We start from the raw sequence: 19,944 nt of genomic DNA, 5'->3' as shown, positions 1-19,944 counted from the left end.
CTGGAGGGGGTGGACAGGTTCCTGACGTGTCTTCGCTCCTTTCAATTGGACCAAGTGGTCAGTTACAAGGAGTGTATGAAGTTGGCAGGGCTGATGGCTTCAGCGGTGCAACTTCTTCGCCTGGGCAGGTTTCATATGAGACCGTGCTGGCGGTGGACACTGACGCTCAGGATTCCTCCCCTGCAAGGGTGCAGGGAAGTGGTGGTCAGCCAGGCCTGCATGGACGCGCTAGTCCCATGGCGGGACCAGGCGCTGTTAATGAGTGGAGTCTCCATAGGCGTGGTGGTGTCACGCAAGGTGATCACCACAGACGCCAGCCGCTCGGGCTGGGACGCCACCCACGAGGGGCGCTCAGCCAGGGATCTGTGGACCCCGGCCACGTTGGAGTACCACATCAGTTATCTGGAGTTAATGGCGATCTACTTGGCTCTCAAGTATTTCGAACCGTTTCTCCGGGGTTGTCATGTCCTGGTCAGGACGGACGACATGGCAGCCTTGTACTTTCTCAACAAACAAGGCGGCCTCTCCTCGCGCACGCTGGATCAGCTGGCGCGCGAGATGACTCTCTGGTGCGTACCGCGCCTGAGGTCCTTCAGAGCCTCCCATGTTCCAGGCCTTCAGAACGGCGGCGCCGATCTGTTGTCCAGGGGGGAGCCTCGCTACGAGGATGGGTCTCTCCACCATGCGGTGGTGAGACAGATCTTCTCCAGGTTCGGTCAACCTCGGTTAGATCTCTTTGCTTCCCAGGAGAACGCGAAGTGCCCCCTCTACTTCTCAGTGAGGGGACCTTCGCCTCTGGGGGTGGATGCGTTCGCACACGAGTGGCCGGAAGGCCGTCTCTATGCGTTCCAACCGCTGGAACTGATCCTTCCCACACTGGAGAGGATCAGGAGTTCCAACCTGGAGGTTCTTCTCGTGGCACCGTCCAGGGGAGTGTGGAGGTCTCTGATCACCCCACTGCTCTACCAGTCCCCCTGGCAGCTCCCCTTGCATAGGGACCTGCTGCGCCAGGCGGGGGACGATATCTTCCATCCCGACCCCCAGGCCCTAGACCTGTGGTTTTGGCCTGTGAGAGGGAGAACCTGCTAGCCGCAGGCTTCTCAATGGCGGTTGTAGCTACTTTTCAGAGTGCTAAAGCCCCCTCCACTAGGGTGGTATATGATGGAAGGTGGAATGCTTTCTTGGACTGGTGTGAGCTACAGGAGCCACCTGTGGTGGCTCACTTGGCTCCAGCCCAGAAGGCGTTAGTTTTCTTGCGGGACCGCCTGGACCTTGGTCTGGCGTTCTCTACGCTTAGGGGTTATTTAGCGGCTATTGATGCCTGTCACCTGGGGGTGTCAGGCATGGGCCTATCTAAATTCCCTGAGGTGGTCAAGTTCATACACGGTGTCGACCGTTTAAGACCTGTGACTAGAATTTTGTTCCCTGCTTGGGATCTACAAGTGGTTCTTGAGGGCCTTTGCAAGGCACCCTTTGAACCGATTGGGAGGACCTCTTTGAAACATTTAAGTTTCAAGACAGCTCTTTTGCTTGCCTTGTCTACGGCTAAGCGTGTGAGCGACCTTCATGCGCTCTCTGTGAGCCCTGATTGTATGAGGTTTCTCAATAATGACTCCAAGGTTCTTCTTAAACCTCAATTGAGTTTTATTCCTAAGAACCGAGTGGTCCCGAAGGAACCTGTTGTTTTGACGGCTTTCCATCCTCCTCCGTTTGCATCGGAGGAGGATAGGCGTCTTCATTGTCTTTGTCCAGTTAGGGCCCTGAAGGCCTACTGTGACAAGACGGTGGACAGCAGGTCTACTTCTCAGCTTTTCGTGGTCATGAATGCCCGTCAGCGAAAAGCGGTGTCCAAACCCACTCTGTCGAGATGGATTGTGGATGCTATTAGGTTGGCTTACACCCGGGCTGGGTCTGAAGTGCCGGAAGCACTTAAGGCCCACAGTACTAGGGGTGTTTCTCCCTCTTGGGCTTTGTCCAAAGGTGTCTCCATTGAGGAGATTTGTGCGGCGGCGAATTGGTCTTCGCCGTCCACCTTTGCGACCTACTATCACCTGGACGTTGCGCCTTCTGCTATGGCGCATACGGTTCTAGGTGCTGCTGCCCCGCCTACTATGTAGTGGGGCGGCTCTCTCCCCTTCCTGGGACAGCATGCTACTGTCTCTAGGATACCTGGGGGGGGACCCTGAGTCGTTCCCTTATATTACGGTAGTATTATAAGGCGGACCTGTGTCTGCCCTTAGTGCATAAGGCAGGCCTCGGTCTGTCAGGGTCTCTTTTCTGTCTAAACACGCCCAGGCCCTGTGGGTCTGGGTCAGACCAGTCCTGAGAGGGGTCACGTCGGTTGACGAGACCTCCTTCCGGGGGTGGTCGGTGTACACGACAGTCTTGTCGGTTCATGGCTTCTCGGGGAGTGTATGAGTCCCATAGGGGGACCTTGTCTGGAGGTATGACAATAAACGTATAGGTTCCGAACGGAACCCTGTTTATTTAATACCGGAGGACAAGGTCCCCCGAATTAAGCCCCTCGGTTCGCTAGTTGCGGGCAGAGGTGCGGCTTTAGAGAAAGTCATGATAGCCCATAGGGCTTATATACACTCGGGGGCGGTGCCCTCGTTTTGTGATTGACAGCCCTTCCGACAAATGACATTTTTCGTACGGGAGTATATGAGTTTACTCTGTTGCACCGCCAGATGGCGCTGATGTCCCATAGGGGGACCTTGTCCTCCGGTATTAAATAAACAGGGTTCCGTTCGGAACCTATACGTTTATTTGCTCCCTTAACTAAATCATCAGAATTACAAAAAAATTATAATAAAAAACAAAGATTCCATTTTAAAATGACGTCACGTCATCCATCAAATCACAACATAACCTTTTGGTAAAGTGTTTACAGGATGGCTCTGTAGAAGGCTGTTGTCAGGACTCTGCTGGAGCTAATCTCAAAACCGCAGGACTGATCAGCGCCATAGTTCTTGTGCGTGCTGCCAAACAGTGGGCCAACTTAGTATCTCCAAAAATGTTTTCCACATAATGTATTATATTGATTGAAATGTTAACATTAATACGTTTATAATGTCAGTGGGGCTTGTGGGTTGAAACCTTGCCCACATTTGGAGTCAAACGTCAGATGACAGACGTCACACGTCAGATGACAGACGTCACACGTCAGATGACAGACGTCACAGGCTGGCCACATGAAGTTCAAGTTCCGCATGAAGCCACACCATTCCCATGTTGATCTCGAGATCCACATGATCTAATCTAATCTGTGGTTGTTGTTTTGATTTTTGTTTTAAATCAATGGAACAAATTAGCAATGCATAAACCTACCGCATGCCAGTTTAAGGGCGAAAAACAATCTGAACTGTTCAAGCTAATAAATGGATTATCCTCAAAGGGTTGATTCATTAATGTGCCCTTATTGGCTTCTCATAGGATGAAAACGATCTCTCACTCTGTCGTCAACATCTTAATCAGGAGTGGCTTGGTTTTGGTGAAGCGCAGAATCCAGCGGTGACAGAAGAGATAGAGACAGCTTACAGCTCCACACAGCAACCTTTATATCAGAGACAGAACCAACCACAAGACAGACAGACCACAGGCTTATTCAGGGTTTGATTTGTAAAAAGAAAGAAAGAGAGGAGGGAGATATTTCTCTTAACCACATAGACTTAAACCCTATGTACTCCATCGTACAACAAATAGCAAAATAGACGATCTACAAGCTCACAACGCATTGCATTGTGGTGCAGCGTTAGTTTGTAGACGGTAAACTGCCTACAGCAGTAGGCCAGTCATGGAGCAGGGGGATATTAGTTTTCATTGTATTTACCATAGTAACATAAGCCTTTCTCTTGTCTATGAACATGAATACTAAATTATAATTAAGTATTTTAGATACACTTACAAAGGTAAAGCATTTAGATAAACAATGCAGACAAATATTGTTCAACTGTAGCCTATAGACACTCTTGTGAATAACCTTACCCCAGTGAAGCAAAGAGCAGAATCTCCAGTGGATAGAACGGCAAGGCATCAGAGCAATCTGTTTTGAACAATGCCTCAAGAGTCTCTGTGGACACAAAACACATTTGAGTCACTGTACTGAGCTCTCCCATGGCCTTTTCCAAATCAAATCATCCTCCACTTTATTACGTTTATTTTATTGTTCCTTATAGTCCATCAGCTTAAACGCCCCCGCTGATATTCCCAAAACCCAATCACCCGAGTCATTGCTATGACAACATAATTACATGGTTGTGAACAGCGATCTATTGGATTTCCATTTAACTCGAGACGGCTAGTGTCAGCGAGTCAGGCCAGGTCTTAAGTGAGCATAAGGGGGATGTTGTGAGCAGGTATTGTAATAATGTCAGGGCAGGAGGCCGCGCTCACCTCTCTCCCCGCTCCAGACGGAGAGTAGACGGAAGGTCAGTGCGCCGCAGGCCGCCGAGAAGAAACACGGGCAATAGTCCCTCACGGCAAAATGTGAACAAATGACCTCCACGCTGAACAACACACCTGCATGGACAGAGAAAGAGGGAGGGAGGGAGTGATCACTGTGTACTGTATATCGTCGTTGTCGGGTGAAAACCTTGTAAGTCCAAAACTGTTCCTTTTGCATTTATCATTTTAAAAATGATTTAAACTAGTGAAAACAGCCGATCTACAAGCACACAACGCCTCGCGGTGCGAGGCGTTGTGTGCTTGTAGATCTGCTGTTTTCACTACTTTTGTGCGACGGCCTTGTGTGATGAAGCGGGGCTTTACTTTGCGAAAGAACGGACACATTTGAAACTTGGAGATACAAGGTTTCCACCCGACAACGACGATATAGAATATTAGATGCTACATTATGTTATCAGCTGTGGTATAACAGCCTGTCATCGTACTTGGGTATTGCAAAGAAGGTGACAGTCCTCTCAAGATGGTGCCCCCATCCGGCACCACTTGTTTTGTTTTTTATCCCACAAACAATTTTTTCACCCAGTGCCAATTGCCTAAGCTGTAATCCTGGGCGCTACCACCCTGGCCACCATATGCGATGTGAATGGCATTAGCCTGTAGACACCGGAAGTGGCGGAAGTGCTGCGGTTAACGGAAGTTACGTCATGCGTTGCAGTCTGTTTACATACGCCAGCAAAACAAAACTAAATTGATTGTAGCTTTTGACTTGCTCTTAATAGGTGTCCTTTGTCAGAATCCATGTTTTTGTTTGGATATTGTTTATTACGAGCGCAACCGAAGGGTCGGGAGAAGTAGAACAGTGGGGAATACACCACACTGTGAAAAAACAATAACATCCGGTGAAATTCTCCCGGCGGAAGTAGCACCGTTCTATGCCGTATCAGCCTATGGTAGTAACCAGGATTTTCTCTTCGCAGATGAGTAAGCCTGGCTACGCGAGGCTAGGGTGCTACTCCCTCTGCCAACCTGGGGAGAGCCCCGAACTGCTGAGCTCATGCTTCCTTCAATGCATGAGAAGTGAGCAGGCCGCTTTTCATCACCGCCTTATCACTGTGCGGCGCCATATTGTGAGAGGACCGCTACCATTACTATCAACCGTGTGACGTCACGTTCACTTTCTTTATAAAGGCACCTACTGTAAGAGACCAGGTTGGCATTATTAGTAACGTGACGTCTACCCAGATGATCAGAGATCTCCCTACTGATGTGTCTAAGGAAATCTAAATTCAATCCTGTATATGGGCTAGAAGTGGCAAAACGGCTGCTGACAAACTAGACCTAGTGCTAGTGCTTGAAAAGAAATCATATCATCCCAATATTCAAAGTCTTTGCATTGATTCTGCAATGCAGTTATTCTTCTTTGTTTTCTGAATTGTTTCCACACTTTTAACCCATACTATGAATGTACTAATCATACATAATGTTGGCACATCTCGCCCCAATCACTCATCGTAATATGAAGTCGATATATTCAATTAAAATCACTTGGCATTTTCCCACGTGTGTTTTAACCATTTTCATTTCATTTTCTAATTAGTGAAGCCCTAATTAGAATGACTAATAGTTATTCTAATTAGTGCCATTTGTTCCAGTGAATGGAAATCTTGATTGAGCAAAAATGACATACCGGTACATTCCAGACAACTGTGTGCTTTAATTTTTGTGGCAGCAATTTGGAGGAATGCCTATTGCTGTTTCATAATGACAATCCCCCATACCCGCCACGCTTTCCCATAGAGAAATGGCATGTTTAGATGAATGGAGAAGAACTTGCCTGGCCTGCACAGAACCCTGACCTTGACATTTTATGCTTTATTTCAGATGTAGAGAGACAGAAAGAACCTGTGTCCTCACATGGTCTGTGCAGTGCGTGCACTAACTAGCTGAGCCACCAGGCACCCACAGAGACCTGACCAACCATACCCCTTTCAAACACCTCAGCTCTAGAATTAATTGGAATGCCAAATGCAAGTCAGACTTAATTTCCCCACACGAAGTGTCAGACCACAGTATCAATGTTACAACTAGTCAAAGACCATCCCAAAATAGTGGAGAATATTCTGGTATCGGTGATTGGGGGGGGTGGGGGGGGGGGGGGTGTCATTCCAATTCATTCCAAATGTGTTTCGGGTTAAGGTCAGGGCTCTGTGGCCAGACATGGACTTTCTCACTCAAACAAATGGAATGAGGGACTCAAGTAAAAAAAGGATATTATATTATAAAAGGATATATATTATGCATCCCAAACAAGTCACTATGCTGTTGTGTATAAACCAGTCTCTACTCACCACTAATAGGAGCTCCAAAGCAGCTTGCTACACCAACAGCAGCAGCAACAACCATCATTTGTCCCTCAATGTTCTTTTTCTCCTATAACAGAGACATGTAGTTCTGTATTGTTGTAACTGTAAGGGCATGGTGCGAAATTATCACAGACGTCACACTTTCTTTTTTTTTTTACACAATGCTAAAATGGGGTTAAATTAATTATTCTCTGATGTCATGCCTCCTTGTTGTCTTGAATGAGGGTGCAGAGATGACTCAGGTAAGCTCCCACCATGGTGGACAGATGCACAAAGGGACCCTGGAATTGGGACATACAATCATGTTAGAACAGGGGCGATTATTGTTTCCATGGGGCCACATGAACAACAGAAAATATTGTGGAGGGCCGGGCCAAAAGGCAGTGCTCCCCGGAAGATGTGCTCCCCGCAACCTAAACACACAGCTTTACCTCCGACTTCAGTAAATAAATACTCAGCAGTCCAATTCGGCATCGACTTTTCTTTTTTTAGCCACTTTAGCCATTTTTGATGGGTAAGGTAAGGCAGTGACCAGTCTGACCACCTGCTTATTATTGAGACAACATCCAATGATCATGCACACGTGCTGATGTACGCATTGCATGCATCCATATGTACGTGTTTAAAAAATAAAAATCACACCCGTGTGAAGTGGAGCTGTGTGTGTGTGTGTGTGTGTGTGTGTGTGTGTGTGTGTGTGTGTGTGTGTGTGTGGATCATGTGTACCGATTTTTGTGACATTTGAAGAAAATATGTAGGAAAAGGAGCAAAAAGTGTGTTTTGGAGAAAATGCAAGATGGCGGAAAATCTATCATGGCGCAAATGGGCGTGGCCTATATGGGGAGATGCGTCATGACCCAAGGAATCCAGGGAAAAAATATTTTTAATTTTCCGACCTACGGTTCAAGAGTTACAGGCCAAAACGTAAAGTGGGGTGTTATGGCGCCACCATGCGGCCAAATGACACAATTATTTTTTATTTAATCCTTGAAATCATTATGAACCTCCTCTCCAAGTCTTGAAACTCTAGCCCCTATGGTTTGCGAGAGACAAATAATTGAATGTGAGTTTTTGCGATTCCCATTATAAGTCAATGGGGAAAATTAATTCACTAATAAATTAATATCAATTAAACTATTGAACCTTTCTCTTAGCAAGTTACTAGCCCACGATTCCCGAGTAAAGTACCATGCATAGTAGTACATAAACAACGCGGGGATACATAACGAACGGAGACGGAGAGTACTTTGATCCGGTCTCTCCGTAGCTCCGGACGTAATTGTCTCTGTCCGTAACGTTACGGACAACACTCAACCTAACGGATTAAAACCGATAAAAACGTACGTACACATGAAGTACCCGTGGCGAACTTTTGTCAACCGTGGGGGCAGTAGAGGGAGAAATGTTTCGTCTTTTTTTCTGGTATCCATTTCGTAGTAGGAGGAAGTAAAAAATAAATAAATCAAAACAAAGTTTAACGCTGAACAGTGAACAAGCCGTTCAGGACGCAGACCTGTTGCCACTTGTACAACTGCAGTGCACACAGCAGCAGCGGAGGCAGAACGCAGAAGCAGCAAAGTGCCAGTGTCAGATCATGATACCATTTTAAATGATTATGATTGGTTTTAAAAGTTGTTCTACTTTATCCAAATAATAATATTAATAATAGGCTTAATAACAGCATTTTCCGACGGCGACGGCGTGCAGGGACATCAACTATGGAGTGAAAATAGAGTACGATGCCATTGAAAGAACGCACAGCACGGCTGTAGGCTATTTACTTAATGCATGTAATCGCCGATGCCTATCAACATGTTTGCTCATTGGGAAGATGCATTTGGGTGCCATCTATTGGATACAGAATGTAATTGAACCGTATATAACACAGAGAACGGACGGAACTATGCACGTCGACGCAATTACCGTAAGTTCCTCCTCAACCCCAAACGTACACAAAATCATCCATCCGTAACTATAAATGGCCCTTAAGCCGGTCGATTTGACATATGGCGCGAGTGTGTGGTGGCAAAACTGTGGGACTAGTAGCGTGCCGAAGTTTAGGAAGTTCAGGCTACATACAGACACACACACAGACAGACACACAGACAGACCCACACAGCCACGTATAGGGAGCCTGTGCTTCACACAGCTCCAAAAACGTCAAAATAAAAGAAATGCAGCTTTAGTCCATGCATGAGGTAAAATTAGAAAATGTGTTTACTTTGTAATTTGCCATTAACCCTACAAGGGCAGTTCAGAGTGAACCAACGGGCCACATACGGCCCCTGGGCCGCACAATGCCCAGATCTGTGTTAGAATGTAGATATATACGTAGTACGTAGATATTTCAAGCACACATTAGTCATTTGTTCTCTTTGTACAATAATAAACGTGGGACACTTTTTGCTAGATTCTCCAGTAGACTATACATCTTCAAAAATACCATGATGCCACTTCTTTGCTATTTTAAAATGATTGCAACCCTTTTATAAACAAGAAACAATTAACCATCTAATTCAAAGTAAAAATATATTATTGTCATGTTTATTTAAATATTCTTTCCAATGTTTTATATTTCAAGTAGTAAAATGAAAATAAAGTAGTAAAATGAAAACACAAATGTCCAGGAGACTTTCAGATCCAGCTTTTATATCCTACCTTTGGACTAGTCTCCTGGCTAAAAAATAATTGGATTTCACTGTTCAAAACACCTTCAGTAGTCCTTGAAGTGACTAGACCTGTGTCCTATTATAGCACTGTTTTGGAGTATCTCTTAATTCCCGTTCTCTAGATAAGCTTTAATGTGACATCTTAGCCTTTTGCACTCTTCTTGCCCATTGTCTAATCATTTTTAAGTGAATGATTTAGCTCCTCCATCTCACATACAGTGGATCACAGATGCTTTGTATTTTATTGGGTTGGAGAAGATTAAGCACACCTTGAAAGGATCAAATGAGAAATGTAATAACAGTGTCTCAACAGCCATTTCTTGCATTGTTGCAGAGCAGCTAAGGATACTAATGAGAACCCTTAGTGTATGGCATTCATAAACTAACATAGTAAAAGAAAGGGGGAGTCCCGCACACTGTCTTCACTTGTGAAAGCTTTTATTACGTAATACAACGTTTCAGTCACCCCTCACCCGTACATTCATCAGGCACATCAAAGACACATACAGGTGAGTAAAGGTGGTATTTTTACCACAGTAAAAACACCCAGCTACCTACCTACCTACCTACATACGCAGCCGAACGCAATACTTGCTTGCGCGGCCTGCTAGCGCAAGTAAATACAATCAAAAGGTCCTGTTCAACAGTACTTGAAGTTTGCTATTTTTTTGTGTGATGACTGACTCATGTAACTTACTAGGTCTGACCCCAAATGCATTTATTGCATCATGAGCACATCTGCATCACGTTTTGAAATTGAAGACAGTGTGTGGGACTCCCCCTTTCTTCTACTATTCAAGTTCATTATTCTGACTAGAGTTCTCAAATTCTGCCCCAATGTATGCTGATTAGTCGGGCCGGGTAGGGCCTCGGGCTCAATGACCATACCCCCCCGACCCGACATTTTCGGGCCAGGTAGGACCTAAAATGTATGCTACTGTAACTAGTCGGCTGGCTTGAAAATTAAGGCCCGGCCCTCGAACTCTAATTCTGACACACCTGTCCCTCTCGTAGGTGTGCAAAAATACTTTTTTCTTCGTTCATAAATATAAGTAAATATATATATTATAGGTGCTATTAAATCGCAGTAGTACTATTTCAGTTTGAACTATCTGTCTCACTGGACAATATACATGTCGACCAGCAAGTTATCTTTCTGCTTCAGTGGGCACTTTCTGCTGGAGGCATGGGACAATCCACTGATGATTCCTTTTGCCTGTCTCTGCAGAATCCATTTGGAGACATTCCAATCTCTGGCCAAAGAAACTGAATTTATGATCCTTTCCTGACCCCACTTGCCTCCTACTGTAGTATCCATCAATTTGTTGCTGTCGGGTGGAAACCTTGTCCAAAATCATTCTTTTTTTTATCATTATTGTCAAATCATAGTGAAAATTGTCAATCTACACGGTCACAATGTGTCTCAAAGAGACGCCTTGTTGTGAGCTTGTAGTTATTGAAGCATACAGTATGATATGAGGTTTCTGCAACAAATTGCATTTTCGCTCGTATATGAACAGCAAAAGATTACCCCGAAGCCAGAACAATGTGATACAACAAGAAGGACTCATTGGCTGTGTAAGATATCAAATTATATAAATGAAACCCCTACACAGTCACAGGGACACATTTTACCCCATCAAGAATGAACAGAATTGATCTAGCAGACTCTGGCACAACTGTAGTGGGCACACTGTATAATCTTTTATGGTGCTGCCTGCCTAGCTGTGAAAAGGTTTTGGATGGATGGGATAAAAGAGGTAGGGATCGACCGATTATCGAAAGGGGCGATAATCGAAGTCGATATTCATAACATTTATTAATATCGCAAAATATCTATATCAGAAAAAAAAGTTGAAAAAGGTTTCGATATATTTTTTTATTATTATTATTTTTTTTGCATCTTGGTTACTGATTTTCTCTGATTTCCTGCTGCGGAATACGTTTCTAACGTTATTCTAGTATGTGGCGACTAGATGTGAGCCTCTAGACATTTAGGATGGGAAAAATATATAAATTAATTAACCACTATTTCAAATTGGGGAATACATTTTTTTCTTTTTTTTTTACTTAAAATGCATATCGGTTAATAATATCAGTTATCGGCCTCTTTCATCACGACTTATCGATATCGAAATCGAACATGAAAATCCCATATCGGTCGACCCCTAAAAAGAGGACTAATAAATAGGAGAATCACAAAACAAACTTTTAACAAAAGACATTACAACAACAGAGATTGAGGAAGCTATATCGAACTTGAAAACAAATAAAATGTCTGGGGAAGATGGCTTTCCGGCCGAATGGTATAAAAAGTTCAGTGAACCACTGACACCTTTACTAAAAGAATGTTTTAACCACGTTCTCCAGGGCGGAGAGACACCTGTTTCTTGGAGACAAGCTATAATATCGGTGATCCCGAAACCAGGCAAGGACAGAAAGGAATGTAGCTCCTATAGACCAATCTCTGTCTTGAATATAGACTATAGACTATTCGCCTCAGTAATGGCAAGACGACTAGAAGACATCCTTCCAACTTTAATTGATCCGTGCCAATGTGGTTTCATAAAAAATAGACAGACACAGGACAATATCAGACGTGCTCTGTTCTTATTAGACAAGATGAGCAAAAGCAATGAAAAGTCATTAGCAATTAGCCTTGACGCGGAAAAAGCCTTTGATGCCTGTCGTTGGGAATTCTTATACCTGGTATTGCAACGCCTTGGCTTTGACGAAAAGATTATAACATGTTTTAAGACACTATACTATCAGCCAACTGCCCGAATTAAAGTAAACGGCAGCTTATCCGGTGTAGTCAAGCTGGAGAGAGGTTGCCGCCAAGGTTGTAATTTAAGCCCCGCCCTATTTGCGCTATTCATAGAAGCCCTTGCGCAATCAATAAGGGAAGATACATCCATATCAGGAATTTCACTTTATGGCAGAGAACATAAGATATGCCTGTTCACGGATGACGTATTGGTGACACTCTCTGACCCAGAGACTAGTTTGCCAAGACTCATGTCACGTCTTGAAACATATGGTACATACTCTGGGTACAAACTAAATATAGACAAAACACAAGTCCTCTCTTTTAACTACTCACCACACAAGAGCGTGCGTAAGAAATACGACTTTAAATGGAATATGGAAGTTATCAAATATTTGGGGATTAATATACCTAAAAATCTGTCTAATATTTACCAAGAAAATTATGACTCAATCACAAAAGATATACAAGCTGACTTGGATAGATGGGTTCCATTGGTATTGGGTTTGTGTGACAGAGTAGAAACCATAAAAATGAATGTCTTGCCAAGGTTGCTATTCTTGTTTCAATCTTTACCTATAGACATACCAAAGAAACAATTTGATAATTGGAACCGTATGATCTCCAGGTTTATTTGGAGGGGTTGTAAACCTAGGGTACGTTTTAAAACACTACAACTACCGAAAGATGAGGGGGGCTTATCTCTACCCTGCTTGGAAGGCTACTATAAAGCGGCTCAATTGAGATATCTAGTCTGCTGGTGTAATGACGAATACGAGGCCAGGTGGAAGGATATAGAATTAGATCAACTGGATGTCCCACTTCAAGCCGTTTTGGCTGATAAAACCCTCATGAAAATGCATGCAAAAGAACTAGGCGATTGGACAAAGGTCCCCCTAAACATCTGGTTTAAGGAATGTAAAAGGCAAAACATAGAAAGAGAGTTAAGGCTTTTGAAGTGGGTGGCATACGATAGAGACTTCGCACCAGCACGGCTAGATTATAAATTCAAACAGTGGATCCGGTACGGTATTACAACATACAGCTCGATCTCATCTACTAAAGGTATGAAAGATTTTCAATATCTAATTGATAAACACAACTTAGGAAAACAAGATCGTTACAGATATTTTCAAATGAGACATCATTACGACAAAAATATAAAAACTGAGAAGGTTGAATCAGATCTCATCAATATTCTCATTGATGCCTACAAGGGCAACACCACCAAAAAGTTAATATCAAGAATCTACTCGAGTATACAGACGGCAGGGAATCACTCCACCCTTTATGTCAAAACTAAGTGGGAAAAAGAGGCAGGTATAACTTTGGAGGAGGACATTTGGTTGAATATATGTAATGTAATGTCCACCACCTCTAGCTCTGGCATTTGGAGAGAGTTTTCATGGAAAAATATGATTAGATTCTTTATTACTCCAAGAAGAAAATATGTACAGAATGGTACTCCGGAATCTGGGGTCTGTTGGAGGAAATGTAATAATACAATGGCTGACCACTTCCACGTATTCTGGGATTGCCCAATAATCCTAACATACTGGCAATAGATCATATCCGATATCAACACAATAATGGGATTTGAGACGGAATGTAACTTCACCAACATTTACCTGTGTAATATACCAACCGATCTCAGCACAGCAGACAAATACCTCCTCAAAATATTATTGGTAGCCGGTAAGAAGGCAATAACACGAAAATGGTTAGACAAAGAACCTCCAACAAGGGAAGAGTGGACAGCCATTGTACGAAGCATTTATGAAATGGAAAAACTTACTTTTTCTGTAAGGCTGTGCTTGGAGAAGTTTTATAAATACTGGCTAAAATGGATACTTTACATGAAAATGGATATTCTGGATATTCTGTGAGACAATCTGTGTACCTGAGTGTGTTATGTTTCTACCCCTGTCATGTTTTTAGTTTATTCTCTTGTATATCTCATATCTACCAAACCTTTTTGTTTTATTTTACTATTCCACCGTTGTATCTGGAGACCTGTCCAGCATGTTGCTGGGACGGGGAATGTGACGTTGGAAAGTCTGTTAACAGGCACACCAGATCTGTAGTTTCTGGAGGATCAGAATGAGGACTTTATAACGGACTGAAGTTGTGATGGAATAAGACCTCTCACACATGGACTGTATGAACCGTAACATAATGAGTGTTTAAAAATTGTTGCATTGTAATTTTTTATTTTCTGTATCTCTACTGCCCAAGTTGACCTGTTTACTATATACAAAAAAAAAAAAAAAAGTAAAAAAAAAAAAAAAGAGGACTAATAAACAAAACAAATCTGGAAAAAGTACTGTACCACTTTGCCCAGGAACACAGTGCTGCCAGCTGCCAGTGTACAGATGAGGCCCAGAAACTTAGTGAACATGTTGGTAAGAGACAGATAGTGGGGCATTTCCATACCAGACAGCATGGTCCTCACCTCTGGAACTCCAGAGCCTTGAAGAAACACCAAAACGCTGCTTTAAATTTCAAAGCATCCATACAGTAAAACAGGGGTCTTCAACGTTTTCAGGCCAAGGACCCCTTAGCTGAGAGGGAGATAAAGCAGGGCGGACCCCCACTACAGTACTAGTAATTATTGTATAAATGTGTGATGGAGATTCTCATCAATTGACGTAAAATCAACAGTGATTTATCTCTGAGATGTCGTATATATAGATATAGTCCATATAGGTATTGTCCATAGTGCTTTCACAGTCAACTATTGCTGCTTGGTAAATGTCATATGCAACCCAAAATCCTATATTTATATTTGACATATTCCACACTCACCCAAAGGTGTTTTTAAGATGTTTTGACTTTTTTCGTTTGCCTTCACTACAGCATATCTCATTTTAAATGCCACTACAACGATAAGAGTACTTACTGTACCTGTGAATTTTCTAAATGCCATGAGCTTATTTTAGGAAGAGAAATGGTCATAACCATTAGTATGGGTAATAGCTGCTGCAGGGCAGATTAAGTAAAGATTATGAAAGACAGTATCTTTCCAGTGAAAGGCTCATTTAACGATGGTCGTGTACGAACCTGTGGAGAATGGACAGATGTTGTGAGAGAAAGATGCGGAGAGCGAGCACAGTGCTGCTGGGTAGAGAGTCCAGCAAAGGAACTGCAGGAGACAATGACCCTCCAGTTGAATGTAAAGCCACTGGTGAGCTACAGGTGGAGATGGGAGAGAGGAGAGGAGAGAGAACGACATTAGATAGAGAGAATGGGGTGGAGGGGTGGAAGTAAGAGATAAAGATAGAAGGGGGATAGAGAAAGAGAATGAGAGGGAGAGAGATGGAGAGGAGAGAGAGACAGAGAGCTAATGTAACATTACAAGTAAGACGCCCTAAGGTCGAGAAGTGACCGTCAGGTCGTGCTGAAACAACAGAGCTCCTAAATAAGGCACATTCACAAAGATGAGTGTACATGATGGGTTTGGCCACCAGGTGGCGGTAGAATACCATGTGGACATGAAGCGTGACAGGCGTGACAGACGTGACAGACAACTGCTGCAGGTTTTTATAGTAACTGCTCCCTGACGGTCGCAATTATTCAACGGCCTTCTCATGTTAATGTGTGCAATGTGCATGGCATGCATGTGTGTATACAGCATGTGTAATATACTCAGTGTTCATTTGTTGTGTAAGAATATACGTGTGCGTGTGTCTGCGTGCGCGTGTTTGTGTGCGTGCGTTTGTGTGTTTGTGTGCGTGTGTGTGTGTGTGTGTGCGTGCGTCCGTGTGTGTGTTACCTCTCAGTAGTTTGGCTACACTCAGGTCCATGAGGAAGCTGAGGAAAGCGGTCAGAATGCCCAGAGCAGCAAAGCCATACCATTCTATTTTTCCCAGCATTCGCGACACACTTCTCATCCTCAGCATGCAGCCTACACAGTCACATGTGTTAGTGTTAGTTTACACTTTTGCACTCTGAGGAGGACAATTGATATTTGACTGTGTACAGAGTAGACAAGACAGCACCACCATATATTTGTTATATTGCATATAGTGCAGTGTTTTTTATTTAACATTTTCTCAAGGCAAAAAAAAAGAAAAGTCTAGAACTGCGAAAACGGAATTGTTAAATAAAATAAATATGGATCAATAAATCCATAACCAGCAGAAATAAGACTCAGTAGACAGCCTGGACTATATCATAAATTGTTGTATTTGAAGAGAGCAGACAAGAGGACAAAACAGTCAGCATACCATTGCATCGTGGCAGCTTTTTCTCTCTCCAAAATGGAGGTTAGACATGAAATATATAAAAGAATACAGTATAACTGTGGAAGACTTTGATTGGTTCCCAGATCATAACAACAAGACAGAGACACGTAGGGTCCTGGTAACTTTCCACTAGCAGTGACATACTGTACGCATGGAAACATGGCACAATATATATATATTTATTGAATTCAAATGATATGAAGGTTTTCTCTAATGTAGCTAATCTGTTGATCAGGCTGGCACTGACACCAACAATTTGCTTTCCTCTGACCTTTGACACGTGTGCGGGACCATTGCCATGGTTTCTGTGCTGTCCATGGATCAACGAGGGGAGGACGGTCATTATGGGATGTCTGACTTAGATTTTCCCGCTTCAAGAGGTTCACACTGCTTTCAGGTCCAGAAACCACTTCAATGCTCTTCATTTGGCCTTGGCCTTTACCATCACGTTAATAACATCACACAGACAATACACGCACACAAGGTACAGCAAATTATGTTTTTTGGTTAAAACAAAAACGTTTTGTTAATTAAAGCTCTATGTTCTCTCAAACACTCATCATAGAGTGTTTGTTCAGCAACAGGGGTCTCCCTGTCTCTCCAGCTCTGGTAAACAGAAAATAACTGTTCAATGTGGGACACCAATTTCAACCAATCAAGAAAGAGAACCCATTTAATTATGTACATTTTATAGTGACACTGTGAAAAATCACACCACCTTTAACCACTTTATCACTATTTTATGAATGATGGTGTCGCACTGCGAAAATAGCAGATAGCTTGTAGATCAGCTATTTTCACAAAATCTTTTGAAAATTGTCTTTTCTAGCAAAACGAAGCAGCGCTGTGTAACCAATCTATCAAATAAATGTAGGGACTCACCTTCAAGTTGCTGCAAGTATGTGCTACTGAATGTGTGTGTGTGCCTGTGTGGCTGTTTTCTATTGTCGGAATTGACCTCTCTGAGGTAATTAGCATATAGAGATATGGAGCCGTCATGGATGGGAAGGCATATTATTTTAACTCTTTGAAGGAACATTGGTGAATATCCATCTACATCTGGTTTTCACATCTCATGTTTTTACTGCAGGAGATATTGGCAAAAATATCTGCACTTGAAAGGGTGATTACTCCATATACTTTCTCCGAAAACCTAACTTTTCGTCGGAAAGGTCCGGTTCGAACTTTTCGTCGGAAAGGTCCGGTTCGAACTTTTCGTCGGAAAGGTCCGGTTCGAACTTTTCGTCGGAAAGGTCCGGTTCGACTACAAAATGACGTCACTTGCGACTTCTGAAAAGCATTACACCGAATTAGAGTTCGGAAATCTGCACGTCGGAAAGTCACAACTCTCCGAAGAAAAGTTCTGTTTCGGAGAGACTACGGACAGGCCTTTAGACAATCCTATTCGAAAATTCTATTGAGCTTGTCATTTTATCTTCTCTTTTTCTCCCAATTTTGTCATGATTTTGTCAATTACCAATTCCACCCTGGCCTGCTGCTGACACCTACTGGTTGGTCTTGGGGAGGATGTAGCAGACAAAGACATCTCTCCCCCCATATGAAACGTGATGTCACAAATTCGCATACGAAGAAACATGCTTTCCCTTTCAGTTCTGCTCCATGGTGAACAAGCCTGGAGGAGTCGCTTGCATCAGTTGCATGCAATGTCTTGTACCAAAAGAGGCAGATCTACCTTGACGCGCATGTGCGATGCGTTGTGAGATCATACAAGCATAAATACTGTATGTGTGAATCCGGCTTTAGCATTTCAATTGGTGAGTTTGCTTAATAATTCATGGTGAACAGCACTGGACTGGTGTTCAACATGTACTGAAAGTCTGATACAATAGATGGACATGACCAGAATGTCATCACAGTTGCACTCTGAGATTGATTCAGTTGAAAGATCACTGCTCAGGCCCTTCAAGTGACAATATGAAAGAGCGGCCTGCCCGAGAACAATATAATGGTGGCAATCTAAGCACTTAGCACCGTGGGTCATCTCTCCAAGGTGAAGGCAATCATTGGTCTGATATGCGAGTGCTCACACGCGCACTTATGTGCAATGCACGCATGCACACGCATACACACACATTAATTTCGTTGTTTATATCGATATAAGGATCCTTAATCACTGGCTCGGTTAACTCGCCCTCTGCTCTGGGTTTCAATTAACACTGTCATTTATTTTAGAGGTTGGAAGTCAGGGTGCTGTGAATATGTCACACCTTGTAGGTTGTCTATCACTGTGAATGTGTGAATGTGTGTTTTTCTTTCTCTCTCTCTCTCTCTCTCTCTCTCTCTCTCTCTCTCTCTCTCTCTCTCTCACGCACGCACGCACGCACGCACACACACACACACACACACACACACACACACACACACACACACACACACACACACACACACACACACACACACACACACACACACACACACACACACACCTCTGGGTTTTCACAACTTTTAACTCGTTTCCATGGATACAGTGCAATGTGGTGAAAACAAACCAACAGGGTTGCTTAACAATCGTCATTCCATGGATTCAGAAGAAAATCTGTGCATATAAATCTTTTAAAAAGATTTAAGAAAGACAGATTGATTTACCCACATTTTGCGGCAGGTTAATAAGTCAGTAACAGTGAATCAAGTGCCAACAAGCTACAGTACTTTAAAACCACTTCATCCCTATAATTAGTTGACCAGATTCCCAAGGGCTCTACAATAGGCCCGATCCTGTTTTCGCTCTACACTAAATATCTTCGCTGAAAATAGCCGATCTACAAGCAAACAGTGGCCCATCTTTTGCTTTTAGAGTGGCTATATGTTAGACCCAGATTAGGATAGGGTTCAAGTGGTTAGGTGCTCTTAGAACTGTTGCCTCTAACGTACAGTAGGAGGACGATATTTCCAACCCCCAAACCAGGACACTTTAATAAACTGCATACTTACCGGTACTTTCATCTAGCCTGGCAAACCAGCCTCATCAGTGGCGGTTGGTATGTATATTGCGCCCTAGGCGAGGTAGTATAGCGCCGCCCTATGGCCGCGCGAAGCGCGGCCGAAAAATCGGTTATTTGCGGGCAAATTATGCATTTTTTCAAGTTATTTGCGGGCAAATTATGCATTTTTTCAAGTTATTTGCGGGCAAATTATGCGGTTCGGTTCTACACGGCGGCAGAACCATTTTGGGCTTAATATAATAGGGTTTATAAAAGCATGATCTGACTGTCTTAGTCTTACCTTGGGCTGGTCAGGAGGAAATGGTTCTTTCACAGTCACGCACAGTGAGACAAAGTCCTGGCTGATAGAGCCTGCCTGAGGTCTGTGTTTTGTAGAGGAAGTCAGGTACAAAATGATCCTCTCCATGTGATGTTTCAGGGCAAGCAGCTATATTATAATATCTACCGGTAGTCACGTCCATAGTAGTGAAGAGCTCGAACTCCATGCTTTATTTTTAACAGATGTTGTTTTCAATTTCAATACTGGCGCGT

At 43.3% G+C, this 19,944-nt stretch overlaps 1 protein-coding gene across 1 annotated transcript in view; it reads right to left on the bottom strand.

The window, feature by feature from the left end:
- Positions 1-19,944, bottom strand: part of clcnk (chloride channel K) — a gene marked incomplete at both ends in the record, with an annotated part of 37,981 nt that overhangs the window by 15,777 nt on the left and 2,260 nt on the right. Inside the window, 8 exons of the mRNA XM_080732812.1 lie at positions 3,455-3,556; positions 3,988-4,072; positions 4,396-4,521; positions 6,756-6,837; positions 6,974-7,051; positions 14,536-14,675; positions 15,267-15,395; positions 15,979-16,110. Of these exons, the coding sequence (XP_080588938.1) occupies positions 3,455-3,556; positions 3,988-4,072; positions 4,396-4,521; positions 6,756-6,837; positions 6,974-7,051; positions 14,536-14,675; positions 15,267-15,395; positions 15,979-16,110 (874 nt within the window). The remainder of the gene's footprint in view (positions 1-3,454; positions 3,557-3,987; positions 4,073-4,395; positions 4,522-6,755; positions 6,838-6,973; positions 7,052-14,535; positions 14,676-15,266; positions 15,396-15,978; positions 16,111-19,944) is intronic.

Source organism: Nannobrachium achirus (assembly GCF_963921795.1).
Source record: "Nannobrachium achirus genome assembly, chromosome: 9".
In the NCBI taxonomy this organism is placed as follows: Eukaryota; Metazoa; Chordata; class Actinopteri; order Myctophiformes; family Myctophidae; genus Nannobrachium; species Nannobrachium achirus.
This window is presented reverse-complemented; position numbering and strand designations above follow the sequence as displayed.